At 41.4% G+C, this 13127-nt stretch overlaps 1 protein-coding gene across 8 annotated transcripts in view; it reads left to right on the top strand.

Annotated features, from left to right (window-relative positions):
• MAP7 (microtubule associated protein 7) overlaps positions 1-13127 on the top strand; it is a 176518-nt gene that overhangs the window by 132974 nt on the left and 30417 nt on the right. For 6 of the 8 annotated variants that reach the window (XM_070796250.1, XM_070796247.1, XM_070796246.1 and 3 more), the window contains exons 4-6: positions 7570-7733; positions 9003-9120; positions 12994-13104. In XM_070796250.1, the coding sequence (XP_070652351.1) occupies positions 7570-7733; positions 9003-9120; positions 12994-13104 (393 nt within the window). The remainder of the gene's footprint in view (positions 1-7569; positions 7734-9002; positions 9121-12993; positions 13105-13127) is intronic. The other 2 variants (XM_070796252.1, XM_070796253.1) reach the window with 1 other exon arrangement.

Genomic DNA, 13127 nt, shown 5'->3' with positions numbered 1-13127 from the left:
GATTCCAGTCCCCCTGCTGACTTACTGTGAGACCTCAAGCAGGTTACTTCCCTTCTCTGTAAGTTTAATAGCAGTGTCTCCCTTGCCAGGTGGCTGTGAAGGTAAAGCCTATAAATCACTGGTGTCAGCATAAAGAGCTGAGCACAGCTCACCATGACGACTGTGATGATAAAGGTGAGGGTGGCAGGTCAGGTGACTCCAGAGACTGACTGACATGCCTGCGACTGGAGAAACCAATGCTTCTGAGCTTCGGGGACGCAGAGATAGAGGGGCATTTGTGCTTCCTGGTCGAGTAGGCTGGGCTCAGTAAGACAGTGAGGGAAGAGGATGGCAACATTTTTGGAGGAGTAAAAGTAGATTAGGGTCGAGGCAGTGAGAGTCCGAGGACAATCATTGCTTTGTGTGCTTTAGCAAAACTCTATTGACTTAAGCCTAGCTAAACACTCCATTGAGCCTAGCTCTGAAGATAAGAAGTCCTGGCACAGTGTTGCTCTCTCGTCTCAAAAGAAAATGTCTTTCACAGGTATAAGCACCTCAGCTCTGCCCTAGCAGCTCAATCTCATTAGTCCACCACTGTGTCCAGGGATGAAGACAGTAGGAAGTCCCCTCAGGCAGGAGACGCAGCGTAGTGGGTATCCTACAAGGTCACCTTTGTTACCAGGCAGTTCTCCAGCGTAATATTCAAATGAGAGGACAGTGGAAAACAGTTTAAATGACTGGTTGAAAAGGCTTTGAATTAACACTAAGGCTCAATGTAAATCACTTTGCTTGGAGGTCATATAACCCTTTAATTCCTTAGCTCATTCCTCATCAGACTTACTTTAATCATTTGCTAAACTAGTCATTGTTTTATGTGGGGAAAGACTCAGAAACATGTAAGAGCAGAGTAATTACCATCTGGCGTACAGGTAGGAGTGCAGAGGAACTATGGGAGTGACCTTGGTGCCAGGGAAGGCTTTTCAGAGGAAGAGCCGTTTGACCTAGAACTTGAATGATGACTGAAGTTTGACTGGTGGGAAGAGGTATTTGGGGCAGGGGTAGCACGTAAAAATGTAGAGGATCATATGGTCAGTCTAAGGAGCTGAACCGGGGGACAGGGGGCACTAACAGATCTTCAAGCAGGACTATGACATTAGGTTTTGTTTGGGAGTGGGGCCAGTGGCAGGGGGAGGGAGATGTCTGAGAACAGTATGCAGGATGGTTGTGAAGAGGAAATAGACTAAACCCCAGGAGTAAGAAAAAAATGAGGGCTTAAATCCAATTGAGTCGGAAGGATGAGAGAGAAGACACTAAATTCTGATGTAAAATGAGAAGGTCAGTTGTGGAAGTGATGAGTTGGGTTGGAACATCCATGAAGGAGAAATTGAGGGTGGCTCCAAGAGATCTTCGTAAACTATTGGGAGGTCGTGTATCTGCTTTCAGAGTGGAGAAGGCGGATCAGGTTCTGGTTTGAGGTAGAGATAATGAGTAAGGTTATGTGATGGATCTGACCGGGAAATTCAAGAGGAAATTTTAAACGGGCAGTTGTGAATTTGGAGGAAGTATTGTAGGGTAACTGAAAGTACAGGCTTTACAATCAGAGCTGAATTATAACTTCAACTCTTCCTCTTTTAGACACTGTGATCCTGGGAGAGCTATTTAACTCCTTTGGGTTTTTTTTTTATTATTATTTCATTTTATCTTTACTGCCAGACAAAATGGAATTATTATTCCACATTTATTACAATTTTGTTTTCATTTGCCTGATAGCTTTTGTTCATTCATTATTTTATGATTTTTTTTTAACACTTTGTTTTAGGTTTGTTTCTTTTAAACAACATGTTGTTGTTCAGTTGCTCAGTTGTGTCCTGCTCTTTGTGACCCCATGGACTGCAGCATGTCCGGCTTCAACATAACTTGGGCGTTTCAGATTTTGGCCTGGTCTAAAAGTCTCAATCTTAACTAATAGGCTTAGTTTTATTCCTTTTAAACTTTCTTTTTTCCCCTTGCGATGGTAGGGGTAGGGTTGGTGGTGTGGAGGTGTAGAGGTTACGTGTATTGAGTCCCTACTGTGTACCTGGCACTCGCTGAACACTTTATATGTTACCGTGGGCTCATCTGGCAACTCTGGCGGGAGGACGGTTGGAGGTAACAAGGAGTCCCTCTGTAATGGGAGTGGTGGGAGAGGGGGAGCTCAGGTTCCTGTGAAGCCAGAGCTGCTGCTCTATCCAGTACCCTTTCACTTCAAACTCCTTTTAGTTCAGGAGTCACTGTTGCTTTAGTACAAGAGTCAAGTTTCTAAATAGAGTCCAGGTTGACAGTGGATTTCCCCTTTGTGTGTCACTGACCAGCTGTTACAGGGTCACTGAAGTATAACCTTGGTGGCAGCAGCTCAGGGATGGGACTGGATTGTTCATGTCCAGGGGCCACAATGGGTTTTCATTTCATTTTTATATTATGATCTCAGAGTCCAGGAGAAAATCCTAACGTCACAAGAGCAAAGGTTAATGATATTCATCACAGGTCCTTTTTGGACATGTTATTCATTCATAGAGCTCTGTGAAATTAGTGATCGTTAATGATTTAAATACTGAATGAGTTGTTATATAGTCTGTTCATACTGCCATAGCAGACTACCATAGAGTGCATGGCTTAAACAACAAATTGTTTTTTCTTAACAATTCCAGACGCTGGAAAGTTTACGATCAAGGCTCTGGTAGGCTTCCATTCCTGATGAGAGCTCTTCCTGGCTCATGGATGGCTGCTTTGTTCTCACCTGGTCTGTCTTCTGAGCATGAAAAGAGAGGAGAGAGAGCTCCCTGGTGTCTCTTTTTATAAGGGAGTAATCATTTGAAAAGACCCTGATGCTAGGAAAGATTGAAGGTGGGAGGAGAAGGGGATGACAGAGGTTGAGATGGTTGGATGGCATCACCAACTGGATGGACATGAGTTTGAGTAAACTCCAGGAGTTGGTGATGGATAGGGAGGAATTTGGTGCTGCGATTCATGGGGTCGCAGAGTCGGACACAACTGAGTGACTGAACTGAACTGAATCCTGTTGGATTAGGTCCCTACCCTTATGACCTCATATAATCATGACCATCTCCTGAAGGCCTTAGCTCCAGATACAGTCACTTTGGGCAATAGAGATTCAGTGTACAAATTGCTGGGAGAGGAGACACAGTTCAGGCCATAGCAAGTGTTGATTTCTTTTTCTTATGCTCAGAAGCCTCATTTCTTAATGAGAAAATACAAAACTTTGATATTATATATCATCCACAGGGAATATTTTAAGTAACTAAACCTCTTAGGATAAGTTAGCTTTCAGTTCTTACTAAAATATTGAAATCTTTTATGCATTATCCTTCTGTTTAAAGGGTCACAGGATCTGTACTTGGTAATAATCCTGGTGCTCACCACCATTCTCTGCAATAATATGAAACCATTGTTTGCTATTTCACCATTATTTGCCTGTTCTCTGTATGACTGTGTAAAGATGACAATTATTCAAGAAGGCACTGCAATAGGATCTCCACTTCCTGGTAGAAAATAGAAGTGGAAGTTAAGAGTTTGATGAAGGAATGCTCTTCATTTAAAAGATTATTTGGGATAAAACTGTTATTGTTATAATATCTAGCTCTGTTTTGATTGATAGCGCAAGCTTAAGAACTACCTTGAATTTTCTGAATTGAAATTATGGTGACAAATTTGGCAATAATGGCTAATATTTATTGAATGTTTACCAAGTGCTGAGAACTGTTCTAACTGTGTTAGGTGTAATGCTTCTTTTAATCCTCACAGTAAACATTATGAGAAGGCCCCATATTTAGCCACAATTTACCCTGACACAAGTGAGGAGTAAGGAAGTTAAGTAATTTGCCTAAGACCACACAGTTAAGGGTGAATGAGTCAAGAAGTACAATTGTTCGCAATAAATCAGGAAGTAATTGTTAAGGCCCTTGCTTATACACAAGTTGTGAAAAACACTATCTGTGTATGTGCACTCAGTGATGTCTGACTCTTTGTGACCCCATGGACTGTAACTCACCAGGTTCCTCTGTCCATGGAATTTTCCAGGCAAGAATACTGGAGTGGGTTGCCATTTCCTTTTCCAGGGGTCTTCCAGACCCAGGGATCGGACCTGTGTCTCTTTCATCTCCTGCATTGGCAGGCAGGTTCTTTATCAGCTGAGCCACTGGGGAAGCCCTGAAAAACACTATAGTGAATGGGAGGAAAAGGAAGGGAAATAGTCACTTGCTACACAGAAATCAGAATATAAGAAATGCTTAAGTTTGTGGTAGAAGTCATAAGACCTGTGTTGAGCCTGGAAGAGATGAAACTTCTGGAGAAGTTAAGAGCGGTCCTCCATATGCCATCGTGGATCACCTGGGATCAACATAACCTAGGAGGTTTGTTTAAAATGCAGATTGCTAGGCCTCATCCTGGGAGTAGTAAAAATGAATGAGGGTTAGAATCCAGCAATCTGTGCTTTTATGAGACTACTGCCTTAAAGGATGACTGTTTGGACTGAAACAAGGATAGCAACTTTCCCAACAACCACAACCTCGGGAGCAAAGAGATGGGGGAGGTATGGTTTGTTTGAAAGCTGCAGTAAGGCCAAAGGCCTCTAGGGAGAATGAAGGGGCCAGGTTGAGGTAGGACTTATTTCACTTAGCATAATATTCTCTGGGTTCATCTGTGTTGTCACAATGGCAAGATTTCATGATTTTTTATGGCTGAGTGATATCCCATGGCCTGTGCTTACCACATCTTCTTTATCCACTCATCTATTGATACAGACACTTACCTTGCTTCGATGACTTGGCTTTTGTGAATAATGCTGTCCATGTTACTTTTAACATATGTTCTCAGAGTATTTTTTTTATTTATTTAATCATTCAGTAAATATGTATCGAGTGTGTGTGTGCTCAGTCGTGCTCTTTGCAACCCTGTGAACTGTAGCCTGCCAGGTTCCTCTGTCCATGGAATTCTCCAGGCAAGAATACTGGAGTGGGTAGCCGTTCCCTCATACTGTGTGCTTTTGCTCAGAGTAAATGTCTAACTTGAGCCTGAGAATTTCTTTAAAACCATGAGATTTGAACATTGGAAGGAAGGAACCTTAAAGATCAGTTTCTTCATGTTTCAAGCCAGAGAAAACGGAAATCCAAATGAAATTGTCCAGGTCTCACCATGTGTTAACAGCAGAGCTGCTGGGGAAACCCAGATCTCTGTGAACCACCCTGAGTGATGGCAGAGAACAAGCTCCCCTTGCGTTTGTCCTCCTCCTTTTCTTCCCATGGAAGGCAAGTCAGTTCACATCCCTTTCAGTGGCTTTGTCTCCTGAAGGGAATAGCTCTGAAAAGACTTAATGGTAGCAGGAATACAGAATCTCTCATATTAAATATCTAGAGGAAGCTCAATGTTCTGAATTTCATTGTTTTTCTCTTAAAAAGTAACATTTTAATTTATATACCATGTAGTGCCCTCCAGGTTTATGCTCTATACTTTGTTTGGATATTTTTGCCTACAATATTAATAACTCACATTAAATATGTGTTTAGCTACCATGGCTGAAGGAAGCATCATATTTAAAAAAAAAAAGTTTTGTGCCCGGAAATGAGGAAAGGACATGTATATGTAAAGAAGAAAGGAAGCATTCCATCATTAAATGATATTTTTTTAAGGTCATATAGATTTTATTTTTTTTCAGACTGTAAACTTTTTATTTCGTGTTGAGGTATAGCCAGTTAACAATGTTGTGGTAGTTTCAGGTGAACAGCAAAGGGACTCAGCCATACATACACATGTATCCATTCTTCCCCAAACTCCTCTTCCATCCAGGCTGGCACAGAACATTGAGAAGAGTTCCATGTGCTATACAATAGGTCCTTGTTGGTTATCCATTTTGAATACAGCAGTGTGCACATGACCTTCCCAACCTCCCTAACTATCCCTCCCCTCTGACAACGATAAGTTCATTTTCTAAGTCTGTGAGTCTCCTTCTGTTTTGTAAGTTCATTCGTATCATTTCTTTTTAGATTCCACATCTAAGGGATGTTATATGATACTTCTCCTTCTCTGTCTGATTCACTTCACTCAGTATGACACTCCCTAAGTCCATCCATTAAACAATATTTTTTGAGCTGTATATGCCTAAATAGATTAGGAGCAATTCAGAGACAAGGTCGGCTGCTCATTTGATCCCTCATATCCTTTTGCTGACTCAGTGCAATATGCCCATGAGGCGTATCTATCATCAAGTACCAATCTTTGGAATTTTCTCCCAAATCTTTTTTTTTAATTAATTTTTATTGGTGTGTATGCTAGACAGCATATTAAAAAGCAGAGACATCCCTTTGTCAACAAAGGTCTGTCTAGTCAAGGCTGTGGTTTTTCCAGTAGTCATGTATGGATGTGAGAGTTGGACTGTAAAGAAAGCTGAGTGCCGAAGAATTGATGCTTTTGAACTGTGGTGTTGGAGAAGACTCTTGAAAGTCCCTTGGACTGCAATGAGATCCAGCCAGTCCATCCTAAAGGAGATCAGTCCTGGGTGTTCATTGGAAGCACTGATGTTGAAGCTGAAACTCCAATACTTTGGCCACCTGATGCAAAGAGCTGATTCATTTGAAAAGACCCTGAAAATGGGAAAGATTGAGGGCAGGAGGAGAAGGGGACAACAGAGGATGAGATGGTTGGATGGCATCACCGACTCCATGGACATGGATTTGGATGGACTCCGGGAGTTGGTGATGGACAGGGAGGCCTGGCGTGCTGCAATTCATGGGGTCGCAAAGAGTCAGACACAACTGAGCAACTGAACTGAACTGATGCTAAGTCACTTCAGTCGTGTCCGACTCTGCAACCCGGTGGATGGTAGTCCTCCAGGCTCCTCTGTCCATGGAATTCTCTAGGCAAGAATACTAGAGTGGGTTGCCATGCCATCCTCCCGGGGATCTTCCCAACCCAGGGACTAAATCCACATTTCGTATGTTTCCTGCATTGGCAGGCGGGTTTTTTTTTTTTTTTTTTTTTTTAACCACTAGTGCCACTTGGGGATTAGAATATAGTTGATATACAATGTTGTTTTAGTTTCTGCTGTATAGTAAAGTCGATCAGTTTTACATATACACATATCCACTCTCCCAAATCCTTTTAACATTTGCAGAACCAATGCTATGTTGAAAGGAAGTCACAGGCTTTCGATCTGAAGGATATCACGTATTTTAATAAGAGAGAGACAGAGGTGCTGCTGGGTTTGAGAGTATCATATTGCTATCAGCTTTGAGGCTAGAGTATGTGATGCATGCCTTCTTCTGCAGTAATAATGTACCAAACTGGAGGGCTGTTCCAGTTCCCAAAGAATAGAATTAAGTGCATCTTCTTCCGCCTCATTGTTTGCATATTAAATTATGCTCAAAATCAACAGTAGTATTTTTTTCCCTGAAAATTTGAGGAAAGCACAGGCCATGGTTGGTTAATAAAAACCAAAGACCCCATCCATGTTTGTTAAATGTGGGCCACTTCTACATCCCCAACTGTTAAGGTTTTAAACTTGCCTGTGTTTGGTTTCCCTTGTTTTTCCTCCTGAAGCTGCTAGAGAAATCGTCTGGTTAGAGAGAGAAGAGCGGGCCAGGCAACACTACGAGAAGCACCTGGAGGAGCGGAAGAAGAAGCTAGAAGAGCAGAGGCTGAAAGAGGAACGGCGGAGGGCTGCCGTGGAGGAGAAGCGACGGCAGAGGCTCGAGGAGGACAAGGTGAGATGCTGCCCTGGGGACACGTGGGAGGCACGTCTGTTTCAGAAACAGCACATTAACTGTGAAGCTTCCCACCGAGGCGCCATGATGCACAGCTAGAATGTCTGAGGCAGCAGATTTACCAGCAGTCATAGTTTCTAGGGGCTTCCCTGGTGGCTCAGACAGTAGAGAATCCACCTGCAATGCGGGAGATGTGGGTTCAATCCCTGGGTCAGGAAGATCCGCTGGAGAAGGGAACGGCTACCCGCTCCAGTATTTTGGCCGGAAAATTCCATGGACAGAGGAGCCTGGCCGGCTATAGTCCGTGGGGTCACAGTCAGACATGACTCAGCAACTCTGACTTTCATAGTTTCTAGGGAGGTTGTGGTGTGGAAATCAGGTTGAGAATGATGTGATTGTCATTGTTTCCACAAGACCTTTAAAAACTCATTTCTCTGGTCTGGACCTATAACTTATTTATGCTTACTTCATGCATGCTGAAGTGTTAATCCCAGCAACTGGATTTCTGTAGGGCTTTACCATTTATAAATATTTCCACTTCAGTTATCTCATTTAACTCTTACTCAACCTTTGAGTGTTACCACTTTCTGTGGAAATGAAGCTTTAGACTCAGAATAGCTAAATCACACAAAGTCATACAGTCCATTAAATTGTGGGTTGGGATTACCCACATCCTCAGATTCTAGATTCTGTTTTTAAATACAGAACCACATGTGTTACACGTCTGCTTAAACTAAGACCTGTGCTACGGGCTTATGTGAGTTGATGGAAAAGCATCACACTCCCTGCAGTGTGCTAAGATGCTTCAGTCATGTCTGACTCTTTGTGACCCTATGGGCTGTAGCCCACCAGGCTCCACTGTCCATGGGAGTCTCCAGGCAAGAATATGGAGTGGGTTGCCACGCCCTCCTCCAGCAGATCTTCCTGACCCAGGGATGGAACCTGCGTCTCACGACTCCTGCATTTGTAGGCAGGTTCTTTACTGCTAGCGCCACCTGGGAAGTCAGTGGTAATAGTAATAGTCCTTTTTTTAAGTACCTGCTGTATGCCAAGGGCTTTATCAGCTGGAACCTAATAATTACCACCCACCCACCCTCATGTTGATAGTACTACTCTCACCTTAAAGTGTAGAGTTTAGGAATCTTCTGAGTATTAGGAGTATTAAGGTTGAAATTTAAGTAGTACCTCTCATCCCACTCTGCCTTAAGCTGAAGAATCCTCCAACAACCAGGTAGAATCTGATCATCAGCTCCTCTGTTCCATTTAAAGGAACGTCATGAAGCCGTTGTGCGACGTACAATGGAGAGGAGCCAGAAGCCAAAACAGAAACAAAACAGGTGGTCATGGGGAGGTGCTCTCCATGGGAGCCCGAGCATCCACAACACAGGTAAATGGAGAAGCCTCTTTCCAAAATCATTATTTTTTAAATCACAGTTAAAGTCACAGTTACTTTTTTACTCTGTTTAAAAAAACCTGCATAAATAATTAAGCTACAATGAAATGATGCTTCTACTGTTTGAGGATAAGAGGGTGATGGAGATAAGAAGATAAGGTTCCCTCCTTCCCTGCTTTTCTCATTTGTTACAAAGTTCTTTAAAGAAACAGAAATCTGTGCAGTTTTTCTCAGCAACTATTTTCAGTTCTACATTATTTTGGTAATTTATTTGCATAGGGGTTTCAAGATTACGGAATGGGTTAACCAGTTTTGCCTTTTTTTCTGCGAGAATCCTAGCACTGTTGCAGTTCAGAATCAATCCTATGAGCTTATGTATTCTGATCCTAAAGTATATGCAACACAAAGGCTCTGCAAGAGGAAGTGCAGATTTCTGAAGCTAGAAATAGTAGTGAATGTCCACGTGATTCCTTGTACTTAAATTGACTAAAAATCCTAAAATTTGGACTTAGTGAAAGGCCTTATTTTTGTACTGTAAATTCAATACACCTTGAATTTTATGTAGTGTGTCAGTTTCATATGTGTGAGTCTAATAAGCTTTTTTTTTTTTTTTTTTAAATTTACTTTGGAAAATCATTGTCTTACATTCTGTCCCCAGGTGGTTTTGTTGAATCATCATTCACCTTTCTCGATTTAGCAGGCCTGGACCACCACTTCACAACTTTTGGTGGTACTAGAAAACCTGGTACTGACCTCCTTGTGATTTGCTGATCGCCTGACCTGTAGCTAGCACCTCAGACTAGGGCCAGTTCATCACTAGCTGAACCATTGCCGCCTTAGTCATAATGCATGCTTAATATCCTACTGCATAGACCTAGATCTGGGACATGGCACAGTGTTTCTCAAGTATTGATAGTATAACTCGGGTGACTTAAAGGTATTGAAATAAAGTAATTACCGGTGATATGCTTACTTTCTCTTTAAATGATCATTTTGGATAAAACCTTAAAGAAAATGTTTTTTCACTGATAAATCACCTGAGGTCAAAGTACATCCAGTTTGGCTTTATTTCACTCTGCCTCCATCAGTACAGCTATTGTAACTTTCAGTTTTCATATAAGTAACTATGGATTTTTGTTTGTTTTCTCTATTCCCTTTCATTCCTCACATTCAGTGTATCTTCTATAACCTCATCATTTAAAAAAATCTAAAAGCATATTGCCACAACTTTCTTTCCTATGCAGTGAATCAAATTTGTTTTTTCCTTCTTGGCTCGTCATGACCCAGTTGTATTTGCAGTGGGGCACATCAAATCTGTGGTCATAAGGATCATTTACATGTGATATTTCATTCTAGGTATAATTTTGCATATTTGTTCCATGCAAAAAAGTCATCATGGTATATGCTTTTATAACCTTCCTTATTTCTCTTTTGTGTGGCTTCATGTTTTACATGTGCCTGTTAAACAGGTAAACCTGTGCAGACTTTCAAGCTTTTCTTTTTTTAGCTGCAGTGTGTGACACGCAGTATCTTAGTTCCCCCGACCAGAGATCAAATCCATACCCACTGCAGTGGAAGCTGGGAGCCCTAGCCACTGGCCTCCCAGGGAATTCCCTCCAACATTTTTGAGGGGATGTCAAGTTACTTAGCTTTACTTCTTGCTTCCATGCTTAGAGTTCAATATATGACCTCTGTTATTGCCACTCAAAGTTGTATTTGTGAGCTGTTGGATAAATCATTTTTTTATTAGGGCTGTGAATTGGAGAATATTGCTCCTATAATGGCACCCCACTCCAGTACTCTTGCCTGGAAAATCCCATGGACGGAGGAGCCTGGTAGGCTGCAGTCCATGGGGTCGCTAAGAGTCGGACACGACTGAGCGACTTCAATTTTACTTTTCACTTTCCTGCATTGGAGAAGGAAATGGCAACCCACTCCAGTGTTCTTGCCTGGAGGATCCCAGGGATGGGGGAGCCTGGTGGGCTGCTGTCTGTGGGGTCACACAGAGTCAGACACGACTGAAGTGACTTAGCAGCAGCAGCAGCTCCTATAATAGAGAAGTTTGAAAATAATGAGAATTTACCAAAATTCTCAATGGTCAGAATGATTTGCCAAGATCTCAAGAGCAGTAACCAGGTCTTGCTCATTTTGCCTACTCCTTACTTCACAACAATGCTAACTTGTGGTAGACACAGCAAACAAATCCTGGAAATTAACTTTAATCTAGATCAAATCAATGTGTTGTCTGACTGTTCCCACGTCAGCTAGCCCTGCTTTGTAAAGACTATACTTTTTAATCCAATTCTTCTTAAATCCTTTTGTGAATTTGTGTTTTGTTCAGAGAGGGAAAATAAAGATTCTTATTTGTTAAGTAATATAATAAATACATATTTTATCTCCATAAATTTAATTATGTGTGATAGGCCTGCATATAGACACTATTTCCCCCCAACTGAAGCTGAACATATAAAGCAATATCAGACAATGTATTGCTATGAAATGTCCTGGAAATAACTTTCCTTATCCTTCTTTGTGTCCTTAAACCTCCCATTTTGTCATTGTTTCTTTTGACATTTTACCCTAAGTCTTTTCTTTGTTAGGATTCCCTTAAGAGCCCATCCATTAAGTGTGAATTTGAGTCACAGAAATGATGTTTGGTTTTTTTCTTTTGATGATTAAATCACTTCACATAAATCAATGATATGTCAATAAATTAAAAAATTTTTAATTGCTTCAACTGTAAAGATGAGTCCCTGTAGAAGACAGGAATATCTGATGTTGGTGGAAGACATGCTTATCCCCTGTACACTGTAAGTAATAGCCACCAGTGATTATTCTGGGGAAGAAAGTTTAACATATTTACTCCCAGGGTTAGTTTAGACATGTGGGAACAGGGTTCGAAGGTCTCTCCCACAAGGAATATGTTGGTTTGTGTTCGGTTTTAGAAGAAGCTGACCATAGAAAATAAAACAAAATACATCAGGAGTCCTTTAACTTTGGCTAATATAGATCAGAACAACTCCCTGCATCCTAAATAAATAAAATAATGAGGTTTTTTTTAGACTTTCATTATACGCACTTGTATTCAGGCAATGTGATGTACACTAATGAGCGTGGTTACAGCTTGGTCTGCTGTTCAGAGGGCAAACCATCAGAGTTGATTCTTCCCTTTTATACAGCTATTATTTCTCTTCTAACTTGAAGAATTACTCTAAAATTATCCAGCAGCAATGTCTATAAACCACACTCATCTCTGTGATCTAGGCACACAGAGGTGGTCATTAGTAGATTTTTGAAAAAGAAATGCTCTAGGGGCCATCCTTTCCGCACCTGCAGTGTTGCTTTTTTTGGTTTCTGATTACTGTTTTTCTATAGTGCACTTTAGTGCCCTTGCAAAATGACTCTACAAGCAAAAGTATCAGCAGATGCACAGACCCTGGTGTTTGCATTCTATCTCACCAGCACTATTACTGCCGCATTGTTTCTCCTTTGGGAAATGATGAAGGCGTTCCCTCTTGTAGACCCGCTTTTGCTTCATGGGCTGCCTCCGTCATTTTCGTTGCCCGCCACTGGTTTTCCTTTGGTCTTCCTCCGTTTGTTGTATTGTAACCATATGCTTGAATTTCCCTGGCTGACAAACTGGTGAACTGAATAGTTCTTTAATATTTTTATTTTCCTATAAGAAAAATGAGTATTATTTCTAGCCTTTAAGTTACCTTAAAATGTCCACTTAGAAAACTGTGCTATAGTAAAGATCTAGCCATAGAGCTGAAAGCATCCAATCCTAGTTTTTCCTTCCATCAGTGAACTAGGAAATTGCAATCCTGCATGCTGGCTGTCAATTAGCATTATCTCCATTTGTTTTAGATCCAGACAGGCGGTCAGTTTCCACCATGAATCTTTCGAAACATGTTGATCCCGTCATTAGCAAGCGGCTCTCCTCTTCATCTGCAACTTTACTAAATTCTCCAGATAGAGGTACAGTCAAAAGGAAAACAAAA

This window comes from Bos indicus, chromosome 9 (genome assembly GCF_029378745.1).
Source record: "Bos indicus isolate NIAB-ARS_2022 breed Sahiwal x Tharparkar chromosome 9, NIAB-ARS_B.indTharparkar_mat_pri_1.0, whole genome shotgun sequence".
In the NCBI taxonomy this organism is placed as follows: Eukaryota; Metazoa; Chordata; class Mammalia; order Artiodactyla; family Bovidae; genus Bos; species Bos indicus.
This window is presented reverse-complemented; position numbering and strand designations above follow the sequence as displayed.